This window comes from Macrotis lagotis, chromosome 5, assembly GCF_037893015.1.
Source record: "Macrotis lagotis isolate mMagLag1 chromosome 5, bilby.v1.9.chrom.fasta, whole genome shotgun sequence".
NCBI lineage: Eukaryota > Metazoa > Chordata > Mammalia > Peramelemorphia > Peramelidae > Macrotis > Macrotis lagotis.
Window position 1 is genome coordinate 173,943,701 of NC_133662.1, and position 18,779 is coordinate 173,962,479.

The 18,779-nt window shown below is 37.0% G+C and overlaps 1 protein-coding gene across 4 annotated transcripts in view; it reads left to right on the plus strand.

The window, feature by feature from the left end:
* Positions 1-384: 384 nt before the first annotated feature.
* The window catches only part of ZDHHC14 (zDHHC palmitoyltransferase 14), a 354,193-nt gene continuing 335,798 nt past the window's right edge, over positions 385-18,779 (plus strand). For all 4 annotated transcript variants that reach the window (XM_074187912.1, XM_074187914.1, XM_074187913.1 and 1 more), the window contains exon 1: positions 385-1,114. In XM_074187912.1, coding sequence (XP_074044013.1) covers positions 870-1,114 — 245 coding nt within the window. In that variant the 5' untranslated portion in view covers positions 385-869. The remainder of the gene's footprint in view (positions 1,115-18,779) is intronic.

The following is an 18,779-nucleotide window of genomic DNA, read 5'->3' on the forward strand; positions in this document are numbered from 1 at the left end:
CCCGCACTGTCCGGGGCCAGCGGAAGACGGCCGGCCCCTCGCCACCCCTCCGGAGCGGCCGCTGCCAGCCCCGCTCCTCCGGGCTCCGGGTCCCCGGGGCAGGCTCTGGCGCGGGCGGGCTGGGGCCGGGGGCGACTCCGCCGGACCGGCGCCCGAGCACTCCCGAGCATCCTTCCCGACCCGGGCGGCGCGGTCCTGTTGGGGACCCCGGTCCTGCCGCCCTCCCCCACGCCGGGGAAGCTTCGGGGTGGCCCGGGCTAGCTCCCATTTTGCATCTCCTTCTCGCCGCCGCCGCCTGCAGAATGGCTTCGACTAGACCTGGCCAAGGGGAGAGGAGCAGCTGGTGAGGCTGTGCGCGCCCACCGCCGCTGCCCCCCGGGCCAACCCCGAGCCCGCCGCCCTGGACCTCCCCGCGGCGGGGTCGCCTGGAAGAGGGGTTACAGATCAAGTGCCAGAGCAGAGAGGGGCGCAGAGGAGGAGAGCGGCGCCGGGGTGTGGGGTCCGCGGGTGCGGGTGCGGGTGCGGGTGAGCGTGCCGGCTTTGTGTGTGGTGAAGGCTGTCATTTTGCTTTCCTGGGACTTCCTGACCCCTCCAGCACGTGATAGAATTGAGTCCTCCTAGTGGGGCGGGGGGAGCTCCTTCCCTGAGGAACCTCTCGACTATGACAGCCTCGGCCTCCAAAGGGTTAACTTGGGCTACTTGGCAAAGTTGCCACTGGAACGGTAACCCTATTTGAGGAGTTTTCATCTGAGCCGGGTGCCGGTGGCCCGGGGCCTCCCCACAGTGGAGTTGTCTGAGTACAGCGGTTTGGGCATTTTGGGGAGGGGGCGGGGTGGGGCGTTTGACCCCCGGATCGGCTACTCTCTTTGATGACTCCTGGAGGCGGCGGGCCCATGAAAGACTGCGAGTACAGTCAGATCAGCACTCACAGCTCCTCTCCCATGGAGTCTCCCCATAAGAAAAAGAAAATCGCGGCCAGGAGGAAATGGGAGGTTTTCCCAGGAAGAAACAAATTCTTTTGTAATGGGAGGATCATGATGGCTCGGCAGACAGGCGTCTTCTACCTGACCCTTGTGCTCATCTTGGTCACTAGTGGACTCTTCTTCGCATTCGAGTAAGTGGACCATGCAAACCTATCCTCCCTCTCTGCCCCAAGCTTCTCACTCCTCTCACCCCATCTTACTTTCGTTTTCTAGAAACTGTAGCTAATGTATAGGTTATATAACCAATGGGGGGGGGGGGAAGACTTTTAGGTTTGGTTTGGATCCACAGAAATAACGTGTCAGGTGTCTGAGAGCAATGGGTACAAACACACTTTGGTTAACTCCCTGTGGCTATACTGTTCCCAGGAGGAACAGGGATGAAAAGTCACCGGTACCTGACCCTTTACTTTTTCTCCCCCTTTAAGTTCCAAGAATTGGCCAACTATTAAAGTATTCAAGATTCACTGATAGTTAAAGACATTTTTGGTCCTCACTGAGCACCAGATCTTCTGTGTTCTCTAAGACATAATAGGAGATTTTGCTGTTTCAGGTATCCTGCGACCAACCTAGTAATGTATGTGGATGCTTTTTGTTTTAATATTTATGAAATGATCAGTCTTTTGATTAATAGTTCATTCACTCCTGTTTGCATCCAAAATATTTCTAAACAGTTGTCTCTTCACTTGTCAGTAGGTTTCAAAAGCAAATTATTTTCAGGAACAGGTGATTAGAGAGACTTCAGGCCTATTTTACAGGGATGAAACTGAAAGGGAAAAACTTATTCTAGAAACAACTTGGTTGGACATTGTGATTTTGTCTGGGAACAGAATGCATGTGGCTTGCTGACTATTTTCAGGAAAACCAGATTGGGTCAATTGCAACTCTGCCCTTGTGCCAATTTACAGAAGGTCTTCTAATTTATTAATAAGTATTAGGTAAAATAGTTTAACCACACTCCAGAACTAATTTCAATGACTATTATAGAGTCCAGTAATAGAATAGAGTCTTAGATTGAGCAGGACATGCTAAGAAGACTCATGGCAGTTTGTGGTTATGGTGTGTCTATCTACATGCATATCTGTAAACAGAGATATAGATAGATTTTCTTTTAGTCTCAGAAACTGAGTTACCATGCAGTTAAATACAGATTCATATTTGGATCAAGTTAATTAAATCAGCATTGTTTACTTTGGGCCCTGGTAGATATAACTTGTGTTTGCTTTACTAAACATCTAGAGTGCAAGTGAATGATCTTGACAGCATAGTAACCTTCATACAGAAAGACCTCTGAATTTCTAAGGTGAAATAGGTTGTAGGTGAAAATTCTATTAAGCTGAAAATAATTCTTTTTAAAATAATGCAGTTAGAATAGATTACCATCATCATCCCTTCAACTTTTTTCCTGCCTATACCCTTTACCTACCCCTATCTTCAAAACAACAGTAAGTTCTAATTTAAATGAGTTTTCCAAGTATTTCTTGGAGCTTAATTATTAGAACAATGGTCTCTATTTGAGAATAAGTAAGAAGTAGAAATACTGTTGGAGAACTGACTGGTTGATGGTTTATCTAGATGAGGCCATGTAAACTCATTAGAACCAAAGGCCAGGGAGCTGTTCTGATCATTTTGTTATTACAGTGAGAAAACTTGGTATTTGTTCTTTAAAAAAAATGAAAAAGGGAGTCATATACAGGAAATTTTATGAATATTAAGTGCTTAGAATTTAAGTTCTAAAGGCAGCATACATGGAAAATAGAGACACTCCATAATGCCAATGAAAAGTCATCTATTTGATAGGTGATCTACTCAACAGAGTTCATTGTGCTAATAACTTCTGTATGAAATTTGTGTGAAAGATCATCTATTTTGACATGTCAAAATGATCTTTGTTTTGATTCATCTGCTTTTCTGGCCATTTCAAGCACATAGAGTTGTTAATTTTGTGACCATATTGCTGAGCTTTGTTCATGAAGACATTTGATGTAAAATAAAAGTTCAAGTCATATTTACTAAAAACCACACTGTATGATTAGGGAGTCCCAAAGTTATTACCTCAACAGCTTTTATTTTGTCCTCTTAAGCATAACATTTAATGAAGCTGCCATAAATTCATTTTCATTTCTTGATATATTTCCTCATACTGCAGGGTATGTTTTTTTTCCTAAGAGTTCCCCACAGTCCTCACTAGCAGGTTGTTAGGGATCTTGTTCTGCGTCAGCATTGTGTTAACTGGTGGGTGTAGAAATAAAAGCGTGTGCTGGGATTTTATTAGCTACTATTTGCAGTAACATTTTAATACCAGCTATATGTCTTTCTGTGTATGTTGTTCTCCCTGGGTTTGGCTAGGTAACTTTGAACTTCAAGGAACCAAGTCATTCAATCTTGAAATAATGGTACAGTTGAGAAGTGTAACTTTGGGAAAATGCAGAAGTTATTGGATTCAGATGATCTATGGGACTTGATTTTTTTTTTAAATTAAGAACATATGCTTCCATATTTGCATATATCCACTAGTTGCTAATGGTATAGTAAAATAAATAAGTTTGGTCAAATCATTTTCATAGAATCTGGAAGAACTATATAATGATGTTGTGGAAGGGAAATAATAATTATCTGCAAGAATGTTCATACTACCTATCAAAAGATATTGAGGTAACCTACATCTCATGCCAAGATATCTTTAACATTAATAGACTTGTTTTTCATCATTAGATTCTGCCTAGTTCTAACTGTAGGAATGGAGATACCCAATTTTTAAAAAGAATGAGAAAATCAGAATTTGGAACCACTCCACAAATTATTTTGCATCAAACTTCTTTTTTGATCACTTCCTCTTGCTGCTTCTGATCTCTAAATCTTAAAATTGTTCAGTCAAGTTTGATAGAGATGGGGCAGCTAGGCAGTAGATAGAGCACCTAACCCTGGAGTCAAGAGGACCTCAGTTCAAATCCAGCCTCAGACACTTAATAATTATCTAGCTGTGTGACCTTGGCAAGTCACCATTGACTTACAAAAACACCAAAAAAAGTTTGATAGAGATAGATTCTTTATTATCCAGCAAATAGTTCTGACAGTGAATTTGAGAAAGGACTTGAAAACTAATAAACTTTTTTTCACTGCAGTTACTTAGTATCATGAAATAAGTATGTGAGAACAGTAAGAATACTAGATATAACTAAAGAAATCACATGATGAATGAACGCAAAATTATTTAAGCACTTGGATAGGTGTGGGGAACTGAGTTAAGTTCTGAAGATAGAGATTTTTTTAAAAAAAATCTAAAATCCCAACTCTCAAAGAGCTTAGATTTAGAAGATAATCTGAAAGGTTATCTACTCTTCAGCTCTTCTTAATTTTACAGGAGGAAAGGGGAAGTCAGGACTGGCAAAGTGATTTCTCAGAGTCACCTCACTAGTAAGGAAAGATCCAGGATTCAAACCAAAGCTTTCTGGCCTGTGAAATTCACATTGTCTAAAGCTACATGTTCTATTCCCAAAAGGGCTTTTGTATAGGCATGAAGAGCATAACTATATGAACCCATTCATGCTACCACTGGTACCAGGAAACAATGACTGTGGCTCTACTCTAAAAGAATAGAATTATTTATAGATTATTTACGGATTAGATGATGGAGATACTTCAGTCATTTTCTAGGACATCCTACCTCAACAAGAAAAGGTCTTTTCAAAAGGCAATAATAAGAATCTCACCTTCAGTTTTTGGATTTGATAATGTATTCCTTGAATTTCTTTCAAGGAAGAAAGGGCTATTTATATATTGTCCCCCTAAATGAAAGAAAACATATAGAATACTGATGAAATGTGACAGGATTTCAGAGATATAATCACAACTATCTTCAAAAGGATGCTTGAAACAGCAGATTGTGTGGACTATCAGAACATCTCACTGCTTCCCTTTATTGGTAAGAGCATCCAGACTATCCCTGCAGCATAGTCAATCATGTACTCTCAATTACAATTAGGAGAAAATAGTGGACATAATCTTTGTAGCATGATGAATAAAGAAAAATACTAGAAATAGCTTGGAAGCTATGTTAATTAATAGCAAGTATTAATATGGTAATATTACACTTATGATACCTCCTCCCTCAACTGCCAATTTCCCACTCATTCAATTATCTTGTGTCTATATTATATAGGTTTTGGATATAAATATATGTATGGGATTTACATGTTGTTTCTCTCAATAAACAGCAAACTTCTTGTTTCTTTTAATCTTTTTTTTAAACTCTAACCACTATACCTCACAGTGGTATAATACAGAATAGGCACTTTTAATGCTTCTTTATTGATTCATATTAGTAAGGAAATAGCAATAATGATGTATTTCAGAGGTAATTTAATTTGTATCAGTTTCCTTAATTTTTTTTTTTTGCAGGGCAGTGGGGATAAGTGACTTGCCCAAGTGTCTGAGGATGGATTTGAACTCAGGTCACCCTGACTCCAGAGCTGATACTCTATTCACTGTGCCACCTAGCTGCCCCTAGTTTCCTTATTTATAAAGAATAGTAATAAGATATAGAAATCATACGCTTATAAAATCTATTGCCTTGGAAATTAAAATTGGAATATTTTTCTCATTCTTTTAAATGCCTACATTTGTAATTTAATAGAGAGTATTATCTGTATAGGTGGGAAAATTGAAACAGAAATGGTAATAATATGCCTAAAGTTACACAAAAAGCCAGTGATGAAGCTTGGGAAGGATGTATTTCTCTTTTCTCTTGGAACTAAGCCCAGAGATCTCTCAATTGCACTTCTTTTTAGTTGAGTCCATATATATGTACACATAATCTCTCAATTGTGCTTCTTTTTAGTTGAGAATATATGTGTGTGTGTGTGTGTGTGTGTGTGTGTGTGTGTGTGTGTGTGCGCGCGCACATGCACACACATATATATTAAATAATAACCACCACCAACTAGGATTTTCTTGGTTTTGAACTCTTTACCTCTTTCTAATAAAATGCTTCCGACATTATTGACCATCAAAGTTTTATTGGTTTCCCTGTTAGTTGGCGAGGGTGGCGTTAGGTAATTATTTTGGGGCCATGTCTGTATAAACATCAAAACTCTTTTTGCAGCATAAGGGAGGATATAATTGTAGACAGTCATTTTTCTGTAGCAGAATTATTATCTTCTGCCAAGAAAGTTTTGATTATAGGTTTTGCAAAAACTAGTCTTTTCTACTGCAGTGGAAAATAATTGTCAAGAAAAGACACTTGTAATCATTGGAGATGCTATACCTGGTTACTTATGACAGTTTTAAATAGGAACTTAAATGAAACATTAGTTTGGTTCAGATTTGGTTTAGAGAATATTTTGATGTTTCTACTCATAACTTTTAGAAAATATAGAGTCTTGATTCCAGTTAAAACTCTCTTTTCTATGATTTCATGCATTTTTTTTCAGGTCAAATTCTTTTGGAATCAGATGTTCTTCCATTTTCTCACTTCCTTCTTCATCCTTCCTTGCTATCCTCCACTCTCTTCCTGTGAGGAAATAGCTTTTATTTGTCCTGGAATTTTTGTCATCACTGTATAGGATTGGCTTGGCAAGGCTTTTCTTTCTTATACACTAATTCAGTAGCTACCATTCAAGTGGTGACTTATGATAGTCTTCTCGACCAGAATGACCAGTCTTTCTATTAGAGGGTGAGAAAGACAATTTAGCACATGACTAGGGTAAATAATATGAGCACATTAGTTAATTGTTGCATTTTGTTATCTTAATAATTTCCAAGGGCCAATTATAAATAAATAATAGCTAGTACTTAGTAGGAATAGGAGTTGGGACCTGTGATACCATTGTTATATGGAACTCCAAGATGATATAATTTCCTCTATCCATGCAAGTTAACACTTTTCTTGTAATTCATAGTCTCAAGGGGTGTTGGCTAGGGTGAGGAGAAGTAAAGGGGTTTACTAAGAGTCACACAATCAGCATGTATCAGATGTAGAACTTGAACCAGATCTTCCTGGATCTGAATCCAGCTTTCAAACCTCTCTTTTCCTTTTGCTTCTTATATGTAGTCTCTTCTTTAGTAAACACTTGTTGATTGAAATACAATTTACAGCAAAATTTAAGGAGAACGTTGAGGCACTTCACACATTCACAAATATTTAGTTGGTATTCAGTTCAATCAATATATATATCACTCTGTTTTTCCCCTACTCTGCTATTAAAAATAAACCTTTAACTCTTAATCTCAAGGTATTTTGGAACCCAACAAGAGTTACTTAAGAATTTTTTTTCTGCCAATAGAGTCTTAGAATTTGTAGGGTCAAGTTTTCCAACTTCATATACAAATAAGGAATCCTCTCTGCAATAACTGACAGGTGTTTTGTTTTCTCTTCTCAGCGTTCTTACAATTAAGGCCCTTCTTCCTACGATGACTATCTTTCAGTGGTTTAGATTTTCTCACCCTGTTAACCACTCAAGATGTCAGTGTTTGGGGGGGGGGGGGATGCTGACCTACAACTTTTCAAGAACAGAAACTAAAAGCATTATCTTGGGTACATATGTATTATATCTCCCAATGTCCCTGAGATTGTATTTTTCCAGCAAAATAAATTTTTCTTTTGCTAGACTATTTCTTTCCTCTATTTCCCTACTACATAAATTTGGTATAATATTCAATTAAAATTATTATGCAATTTGGTGCAATGTATAGAGCACTGGGCCTGGAGTCAGGAAGACTTGAGTTCCACTTTGGCCTCAGATACTAGCTTGGTGACCCCTTGAAGGTCACTTAACTTCTGTTTGCCTCAGTTTTCTGAATTGTAAAATGGGAACAATAATGGCATCTATCTTTCAGGGTTATTGTAGGATCAAATGAGATGATATCTGTAGGGGGTTTAGCTCAGTACCAAAAGGCACATAATAAATACTTTATAAATGCTGCTTCTGCTACTACTATTAGATTCAAATCTCACCTAAGACACTTACTAGCTGTGTGATCACTTAACTCTGACTGCCTCACATCCAGGGCCATATCTAGTAGTCGTGACCCATATCTGGCCATTAGATCCAGATAACTCTGGAGGAGAAAATGAGACTGGTGACTTAGCATAGTTATCCCCCCATCACTCAAATCCAATTTATGTGTTTATCATGACATACCTTCTTGATATCATGGTCTTCTTCGAGAATGAAGTACAAACATGATTATCAAAAATTATTTCTAGATGGGCAATGTGTGTGATAATGGAATATGCAACAAGCTGTGTGATGGTAGAATGCCAGTCTTTGGGGCTTGGTTTATCTTAAGACAAATCTAAATTAGCAAAATAATACCAGTATAAGTTCAAGTCATTTGGAAAAAAAAGATTTAATTTAAACCTATACAGTATATTTCAATATTTAGGCACTTCTCAAAAATGCAAATGAATTTTTAGTTTTGATTAATGTGATCTGAAGTTCTTTTGGGGGACATTATTGCTATTTGCAGATGGATCATTCTCTTTAGCTATCAAATAAAAGGGAATCAAGAAATGTCCACAGAGAGTTACATGCAGTATTAAGCCACTTACTTTCCAAACGCAATCCATAACTTCTTGAGTTATTATTTATTCCTTTAGCCCTCTCCTCCCATTGTTTACTTGATATCACGTGATTTTCCCTTTTCCTTTGTTGTGTTCTTTTTCTTTTTCATCATATCATAAAATCAGAGTTTTAAGGCTCCTTAGAAATAATTGAGTTCAACCCCTTCATTTTATAGATGAAGAAATGGAGACTCTCAAGGCTTGATTTTATCTCTCTTTTCTCCTTTTTCTTTCTTTGAATTAGGATTACCAAGGTTTCCTCTATTACTTGTGATTTCAAATTCATCTAACTCTTCCAATCTTTGTCTTTAACATTATTAGAAGGACCTTCACCTGAATCCTCCAATGACACCTGAAATGTAATATGATTCCTACTATAGGACTATTCCTCCTCATATCCCCCTCATTTTCAAAGATGTGTTTGTTCTTGTAGACCCCATGACTGTATTTTTCAGAATTATTTTTGAATTCTTCTTCCTCTTCATTTGTGCCCAATAACCTAGGTATACCTATTCATCAATAATTATTCAGTTGGCTGATGATTCAAACAATTCCTACTCTGGGTAGGTTTTTAGGATTTGTTGCTTTTCTTTTTTCCGTTGCACTTGTTGTTCCCTCAATTGCTTATGACTTCTCTCCCTAGTTATCATGTATTTGTTTGTATTTAGTTTGTAGAAAGATATAGATCAATAGATCTATCTATATATTTATATGTAGATATTGAAAGGCATAAGCAATTGAGGGGATCAGGAAGTTTCCTGGATAAGGCGGGACTTGGACTAAGTCTTAGGAGAAGAGAAGGATTCTGTGACGGGAGAGAGATGAGAAAGACCTGTGGTGTATATGATGAACAGAGAGAGGAACAGCTTGGCCATTTTACCTCATGTGAAAGAACAAGGGATTGCTAAAAAGATTGGAAAGTCAGGTTCTGTGGGGCTTTGGAAACTAAATTGATCTTAGAGGCAATTGGAAATCACTGGAATTGATTTAACTAAGGGAATGAGTTGGTCAGGTCTATACTTAAGGAAATTTACTGTGATGTCTATATGGATGAAAGACTGGAGAGGGATGTGACTTGAGGCAGGGAGACCAGTTAAGAGACTGTTGCTATCATCTAGGTGATGTAGTTCCCAACCAAGATGATTGTTGAATGGAGAAAAGAAGCAGGATTTGAGAGAGATGAAGTAGAAAAATAAGATTTGGCCTTTAAACAGTTTTGTGGAGATAGGCAGAATGAAGAGTTGAGGGACCATTCCATTAGAGTGGGTCTGTACAAAACACTGAGGTAGGAGATGGAATGTTGTGAAAAGTGGGGAAGAAACAAGGAATCAGTCTGCCTCTCTAGGAAGCATGGATTCTAAATGCCAAAGAACAGTTTATATTTCATCCTAGAGGCTACTAGGAACCACTGAAGCTTTTTGGGTAGGGAGAGTGAAATACTACCAGTCTAGCAACTATGTGAAACATGGATTGAAAAGGGGAAGGGCTGACTATATGAAGAACATTTAGAAGTATATTGTGTAATAGTTCTGGGGGGGGGGGATAAGGTTCTGAAATGATTTTTGGCATAAGAATGTATGATAGGTATGAATGTGAGATGTTTAGGAGGTAGAATTGCTAAGACTTAGTAAGTTAGTTAGACTTGTGTGTCAAATGAGAATGAAGATCTGAAAGAATGGTGGCTCTCTTTGTCAGAAATAAAAATGAGGAAAGTAGAAGGAGGGGTGGATTTAGAATTGAGGATTAGAGGGCTAGATTTTGAGTCTTCATGGTGATGATCATTAAATTCATCATAATATGTCCAAGAGAGAGTATATAGAGAAAAGAGAAGTGGCACATGTGGAGTGAAAGCAGGAGAACATGAATGATGATCCCATATAGGAGGGAGAGAAAGAATACCATGGCAGAGCAAGGCTCATAAAACCCAAGGAGAGGTGATTCAGGAGGAGAGAGCGGTTAATGGTGCCATAAGCTTTTTAGAGGTGAAAAAGGATGAGAACTGAGAACCCCCCTCCCCTGAATTTATGAATAAAATGTCATTGGTGTCCATGGAGAGAGCAGTGTGGGTTAAATGGTGTATATGGAAACCCAGATAGCAAAGGATGGATAAGTGAGTAGGAAGTGAGAAAATAGAGAAAACAAGTGTAGACAATTTTTTCGAGGAGTTTGACTGTGAAAAGGAGCAAGCAAAAAGAAATTGTATCCTCTTTCCAAGTGCTGGTCATGCTACATTGAAAGCTTTTCTCCCTGATACAGTTTAGAATTACCATAGCATGTAATTTAAAGCAGTTTATTACTTGTAGAGATCTTTTATTCCAGCCTTCTTTACCTACTCAAGATATATTGCAATCAGTGCAGATGACAACCTGCTTTATTTTATGCTGATGCATGTTATTTAAATTTTGTATGTACTTCAGTGCCAACAAATGTTTTGTATAAAGAAAGCACATAATAAATGTTCAATAAATAATTGAATAAATGAATGAATGTCTAGTGATTGTGCCATGAGCTTGCCTAATACATGTTTGTTAAGTGAATAAATGAATCATTGTGTTTTGTGTACAAAAAGAATGAGGTAGTCAAAGGGCAGACACCTTTATTTTAATGATTATGTGTATTTTAATTCAACTTAATGTTTTGTGGTTTCACATAGAAAAGAGAAACAATGAATGTTTGTTAGAAATCTACCTTCCAACTGGAGATTTTGATTTGTGATAACTTCTGAGTCACAGATAACTGACTTCCTGTCCTGTCTGTCTCCTGATCTTCCTTGAAATGTATAGTGAAGTAATTTATGACTTCAAATCTCAAGTTAAGTTGTGACTTGTGAGTGGGTCTCAAGAGATTTATGCAATTTAAAGCAGTTCCTCTTCTTAGAATGGTACTTCTTCTTTTGTTCTTTAAATGCTAATCATTTCCCATATAGAATTGGTAGCAAATTTCACATATTACTAGGTGGCAAATATTGCCCATAAAATCTCTTATGACCTGTGAATTATTATACAAATTTAAGGTGTGATCATTACCAAGATGGCAATCATTATTATGGCATTTTAAAACAATTCACAAGCAGTGTTATTTTGGAGTCTTATACTGTTTATCTTACTGTATAGCCAGGGAGAGGAATTATTGCCTTAGATTGTATTTCATGACCATAGAACTGACATAAATCCGATTCTTCCTTCGATGATAACCATCCTAATTAAATTCTAGAATGATCCTCTAATACTAGCAATTCTTAACCTCTTTTGTGGCATGACCCACTTTGGTAGTCTGATGAAGACTACTCAGAATTATGTTTTTAAAGCAAAAAATAAATATGAATATGGAAGAGATCGATTATATTGAAATAGCACCATCAAAATACTAAAAATAGAAGTACATGGACTCACGATTAAGAGTCCTTACTCTCTATACAATTTATTTAGGATAATATGTCATATTGTGTATGTGAAAAGGTCGATATATGTGAAAAGTTGTACTTCATGTTAACCAAAACTGAATGGCATTATGTAATCTGCCCTTAGCCAACATAACAATATGATATGGCCAGGAGAAGAATGCAGTTGGTTTGGGTTGTTATTGGCACAATGGACCATGAAAACTTTTAAGCCAGTGAGTAGTTTTGGAAGTCCTTGGTGCTGAAGGCAACCATGTGTGCTTCCCAGACCCCAAATGACCCAAAGGCTACTCACTGTTTGTTTTCTCAGTTATCCCATTCCTGAGATGAAGCGTACACCAAGTTCTCATTTAATCCACATCCTCTTCTTTATTAAGACCAAAAGACTGGGAGTTGGAATGGTAAAAATGCCAAAAGGCAGGCTCCCTTTGCTAAACTCTCTAGCCACAGAATATGCTAAACAGAAAAGGCTGAATGGTTCACCATAAAAATGTCATGCCATTGAAAATTAAGATAAGGCACTCCTCCAGGCTGAGGAGGATAGGAAGTTGTTGTTTTTAAGGAAGTTTCATGGGCTTGGTCCATGACTGGGAGGCAACTCTACCTGATGATTTCTTTCTAACATGAAATATCAACTAAACAAATAGGATGGTAAGAAAATACAATCAGTCAATCAATAAGCATTAATTAAAAACTTACTCTGCTAAGGGGATATGGATAAGAAGAATGGTGAAACAGTCCCTACTATTGAGGACCTTACAGTCTAATCAGGGAACCAACTGTATTGAATCAAGATACATATAGAGTAACTTGGAATTATTTCCAGAGGTAATGAATTAACCTTCCAGGGAAAAAGGGAAAGGATTTGTATAGAAAGTGTAATTTTAACTTAGATTTGAAAGAAGCTGGGGAAAATAGGATTCAGGGAGAAGTATTTCAGTCATGGGAGCCAATCAGTAAAATGCCTGGGGTCCCGAGATGAAATATCCTGTACAAGAAACAGCCAAGAGACCAGTGTCACTGGATGTGAAAGTATATGGAAGAGTGTAAATTGTAAGAAAACTGGAGAGCTAGAAGAGGATCAGGTTATGAAGGGGTTAAAAAGCCCTCAGGAGATTTTATAAATGAAGTGTTCCTTTTCCCTCTCTATGTAGAGGGCAGTGACTGTGTAGGAACTTCCTCCCTCATTTTTCTGCACTACATTGGGTGGTGGTGGCAGAGCTAAGAATTTGGATGTATTGTGCCAAATCAATGAGATCTAATTGCTGTTCAGAAGACATGAAGAGTCCACAGAGAATACACTCACTAAAGAAATCTGCAGTTTCCCAGGATTCATATGGCCAGTTTCTTTTAAAAAGGTCACACATGTCTTTTAGGCAACTGTGTAGTTTTGCCTTTCTCTAGTAAATTTGGGATTTGAATTTGGTTTGGTTTCATTGTGTTTCCAGGGTGGAATAATGTGAGTAGTTACAGACACTCTAGAATAGGAGCTATTAAGTTTCTTTTTTTTCTTCATAGACTCTTTTGGCAGTCTAGTAAAGTCTATGGACCCCTTCTAAGAGTAATTTTTAAATACATCAAATAAAATACATTTTTTACAAAGGAAACCAATTATATTGAAATACAGTTAGCAGAATATTTGTCAAAAACAAATTCACAAATAATTATTAATGGTTTTTCCACCAGGTTGTAAAAAAACTTTGCAAATTTTGAAATCATATATACATTTACATGTATATATATATATAAATTTACTATTTTAATTATTATAATCTACAATCACCAACATGGGTACAAAGAGTGAATTCCTAGACTCTGCTAACTTTGCCCAGATCTGCCTCACTTAAATTCAATTCTTGAGAAAATCAAGATATCACCCTAATGTTGTCACTGATTGTCTTCAAGAATGAAGGACCACAAACAATAACACAGTGAAGGGAAGGTATGAAAAGCATATAGTTAACTTGGTCAATATAGATAACCTGTCTGTATAATTCAGATACCAGAGTAATTTTTCAAATTGAATTAGCTGGTTTTGTAGGATTTAGAGTTGGAAGGGACCTTAGAGACTATTTAAATGAATTTTACAGATGGAAAAACTTGTACAGGTTTCACACAGACTAGTATAGCAGATATGACCTTTGAATTCAAGTCCCCTAATTTCAGATTTACATTAGTTTCATGATAACCTGCTTTCTCTGTTGATCATAGTAACTGGGTTTTCCCATAGATCTCTCATGTTTTCTTTATGTAATTTCAAGTGACTTTATTATTCACAGTTTATCTTTGATCTTGGCTTTCTTGAAAGGAAACAAAATAGACCTGGGCTAATAAAACTCATACATCCTGCAAATATTACACATCCTCTGGCTTCTATTCTTGTATTCCAACCTAGTTTTTCTTTATTCCTCTCAGATTCCTCTTTCTCCAAAAATGAGCATTTCTATGTCTTCTTCCCATCTCCCAACTTCTCTCAATGATCTTTCCTTAACATTTGTTTAGAATTATTTTTTAGGAAGTTGGGAGTATTTTGGTTGAGCTCTACTTTGTAATCCCACAAATAATGCAATTTTCTATTTCCACTTATCTAAAATGCAACCTTTAATTCTTAGACTACAACCCTAGGGGCAGCTTAGGTGGCACAGTGGATGGAGCACGGGCCCTGGAGTCAGGAGGTTCTGAGTTCAAATTTGACCTTGGACACTTAATAATTACCTAGCTGTGTGACCTTGGGGAAGTCACTTAACCCCATTGCCTTGCAAAAAAAACCAAACCAAAACAAAAGACTACAACCCTAAACTGAGAAGTAAAAGAAAAACCCCAAACCAAACAATTTTCTGTAGAGTCACCAGAGCTGTTTAAAGTTTTGTCACTGGGAAGGCTAGGTGGCACAGTGGAGAGAGCACCGGCCCTGGAGTCAGAAGTACCTGAGTTCAAATCCGGCCTCAGACACTTAATAATTACCTAGCTGTGTGGCCTTAGGCAAGTCACTTAACCCCATTTACCTTGAAAAAAACCTAAAAAAAATAATTTTATCACTTAAACCATGTATTTTATTCTATAGGAGAAACATCTCATTTCTCCCTCAGAGTCAGTGGACTCTTTCTTTAATAAAGAGTTTAACAAACTTTCTTCTCAAGTTTCTTCACAAAGAGTAGATTCTTAGAAGAGGAGTGAGCAGTGGGTCTGTTAGAGCAGTGACAAATGGTGGCTGAATGGAAATGACTAGTCAGAAAATTAAAAGGTATCTATAGAACTATACCATATATATTGTGGTTCATTTTGAAAATATAATATATATTTATGATGATGATGACTGGGGTCATGAAGAAAATGGCTAATTCTTTTCTGTAATCGCTGTTTAAAGGAGACAAGAAAATTTGATGTGGATTAGGATTTTTTTAAATAAAAAATGGTTAAATTACTTATCTATCTATCTATCTATCTATCTGTCTGTCTGTCTGTTTGTTTGTTTATTTATTTATTTATTAGATTTTTTTGCAGGGCTTGCCCAAGTGGTGTGCCCAAGGCCACACAGCTAGGTAATTATTAGGTGTCTGAGGCCGGATTTGAACTCAGGTACTCCCGACTCCAGGGCCGGTGCTCTATCCACTGCATCACCTAGCTGCCCCAAAAATGGTTAAATTAAAAAAAAAAGTCAGCATTTAAATGAACAACCTTCTATTATCTAGGAAATTCACTCATATGAGTACTTCTTTTGGAATGAGGTTACCTTAAGGAAGGTGTTCCATTACTATAATATGTCCCTTCTTATTTTTCTTGTTTGTCTTCTTTCCTCAACTTTTGTGTGTATTTTATCTTATGCCTCGTTTAAGATAAATTTGATTGTGAAATCTGTCATTCTTATTAAGTCAAAGGTATGGTAAAAGCATTTTTAACTCATTTATGGGGAGCTAGACACTAAATGTTTCCTGAGCCCTCAAATTAAGTCTCTACCTTAAGTTGTGTGAATATGTGCATTTTGGCCCAGTCAAGGGAAATAATAGTGTGTTAATAATAAGCAGTGAATAGAGCACTGGTCCTAGAGTCGGGAGGACCTGAGTTCAAATCTGCACTCAAACACTTGATAATTACCTAGCTGTGTGGCCTTGGGCAAACCACTTAACCTCATTACCCTGCAAAAACCTAAAAAATAATAATAATAGGAAGATACATATTTTTATATTAATTTTTCTGACAACCTCTTCTTTTCTTGATTTAAAAAAAACTGGTGTGGGGGAACAGGAGTAGGGACATACATGTGTAATCCTAGCTATCTCAGATGCTGAAGATGGAGGATCTCTTGAATGCAGGCATTCCAAGTTAAAGTAGGCCATGCTGATTAGACTATACTACTTGGGTGTCTGGGCTAAATTCAGAAATAATATGATAAAGAAAAAGGCATTAGAATATCTAAGAAGAGACCAAGTGGTTTGAGACAATATTTAAAACAGTTCAAGTCAAGAGCTCCTTTGATCAATCAATAATAGCAAATAGTCAACATTTTTATAATAGTAGTCTCAGGCAGTGAATAATCCTAGCCCTCCTGGCTTGGGTAAGATGGAGGCATCTATTTCTTTTAATAGGAAAAAAATTGTCCTAAATACACATCCTACAGAAAAAAAAAGTCCAGTTTGCATGCCCAATTCCAAAAAGTAAAAACCCCATGTTCCTCCACTACAAAAGTAATAATTAATAGACTTATTTTATATCTCTTTGGAGATATAAAATGTTTTATATACAAAATCTCATTTGATGCATCAACTACATGTTGTAGTATATATTGACAATATTATTATTCTCATATGTCAGATAATAGGACTATAGATCATGAGGGTGTTAAGTAACTTGCTAGCAGTCTCACTTCCAGTAAGTGGTAAAGAATCAGAGGACTCAAATGCCTTCATAATAAGTAGAACACTGAATCTGGAGTCAGGAAGACTTGTCTTCCTAAGTTCAAATTTGGCCTCAGTCTATCATTACTAGTAAATGGCTAAGTCATTTAACCTTATTAGCCTCAGTTTCTTTATTTGTAAAATGAGCTGGAGAAGGAATGAGCAACAACAACACAGAGATTCAGAACAGAAGATTCAAATCCAAGTATTCTGACTCAAAGTCCAAACATGATGCTGTTTCCCACAGATAATAGTGGGTGACTAGGTGATGAGACAAAAGAATAGAAGAATCAGGGGGCTAGGAAAAGAGGTAGTGATCTGCGTGACGTTTTTGCTTAAGTGTGGTATTCTGATTACTTCCTAGAACTTTGAATTACCCTCAAGACTCAACTAAATTAAAATATTTTTATATAAAGTCTTTACTGATTCCCTCCAGCTGCTAGTACTCTCCCTTCCAAAACTGTTTTGTGTTCATTTTGTGTGTAATCTGTTTCAGTCATGTATGACTCTTTGTGACTCCATTTAGTATTTTCTTGGCAGAGATACTGGAGGGATTTGCCATTTCCTTTTCCAGCTCCTTTTACAGATGAGGAAACTGAAGCAAATAGAATGAAGTGACTTACCGAGGGTCATAAAATTAGGAAGTATCTAAGAACAGATTTGAACTCATGACTCCATGGTGCTAACTACTCCCCCTACATATACTTAAACATGTACATATTATCTCTCCCATAAGCTCCTGGAAGTCCAGAACACAGTGCAAAAATGCACATCATTGGTGATTAATAAATGCAGCTTCCATTAATAAATGGAAGCATTCCCCTCCATTCCCAGTCCAAGAAACACTACTCCAAACAACACCTTAGATTGTCCTCTCAGACTCTGTTGAGACTTGGGTAAAGATTGCTAGCAGTGAGGATTATGTAGTCCTTTTCTGACAATAATATCCTTGTGTGGAAGAGTCTGGGTGTTTCCCAGTTAAGACAACAGATTTTAGATGAAAGAACATATTTTGATTTTCAACCAAAAAAGTCAATCATTTTGAGATTTTCTATTACATAGTGTTCTGTTCAGCATCATTCATTATTTATTTGTTGGTTTTTATTTAAATAATCCTTTATAAGAATTTATAATTTCCTTTACAAGAACTCATATTTGGACAAAGATTCATAGAAATATGGGGTAAAGTCAAATTTTCAATGGAGTTGTTTCAAATAATATAACTTATTAAAAGGTTAAAATTAATTTTTAAAGTATTCTAAGTACTGCTAAATTGAAAAAGTTTGATGCGATTATATTTCAGTCATTAATGGGACATTTATTAGGCAATATGAGCCTTCTTTCTTTCATATTTTTATTAGTTTTCACAGTTAGGGATCCTGTGATACAATGCTGTCATTTTTGAGATGAAAAAAACGGACTATGGAGAAGTGAATTGCCCCAGTTCACACAGCTGTTAGTGCTATACCTAAGAGAATAGACATTTCCTAATTCTACAGTCCATGGTTCTTTCTCCAGCACCATCTTGCAGCTTTCATTTTGTTTAACTAATAAAGTAAATGTTAAGCACCTTCTGAATGCCAGACACTGTGCAAGGCACTAGAGATGCAAATATAAAGAAGGAAATGATCTTTTCTGCAATAAGTACATATATTTAAGAGCTACTAATAAAATGTTATTTCAATAAAAAGAGCTATTTTGCCAGTTTGTGTTTTGATTTTTACCTCACTTTTTAAATAGACTAATGATCTAATCATTACACAGTGTGCTGGCACATAGTAGGTGCTTTAAAATGTCTATTGATTGATATTTATTTATTATTTTTCTTTGCTAGATAATTATCTATGAAGCAAGTTTCTGTCTGGCTTCTCTTCTCTCTTCTCTTTATTTTTTTCCCAGGTTGAATCTCAAGAGCTTCTATAGATTCAGTGATTATCTCT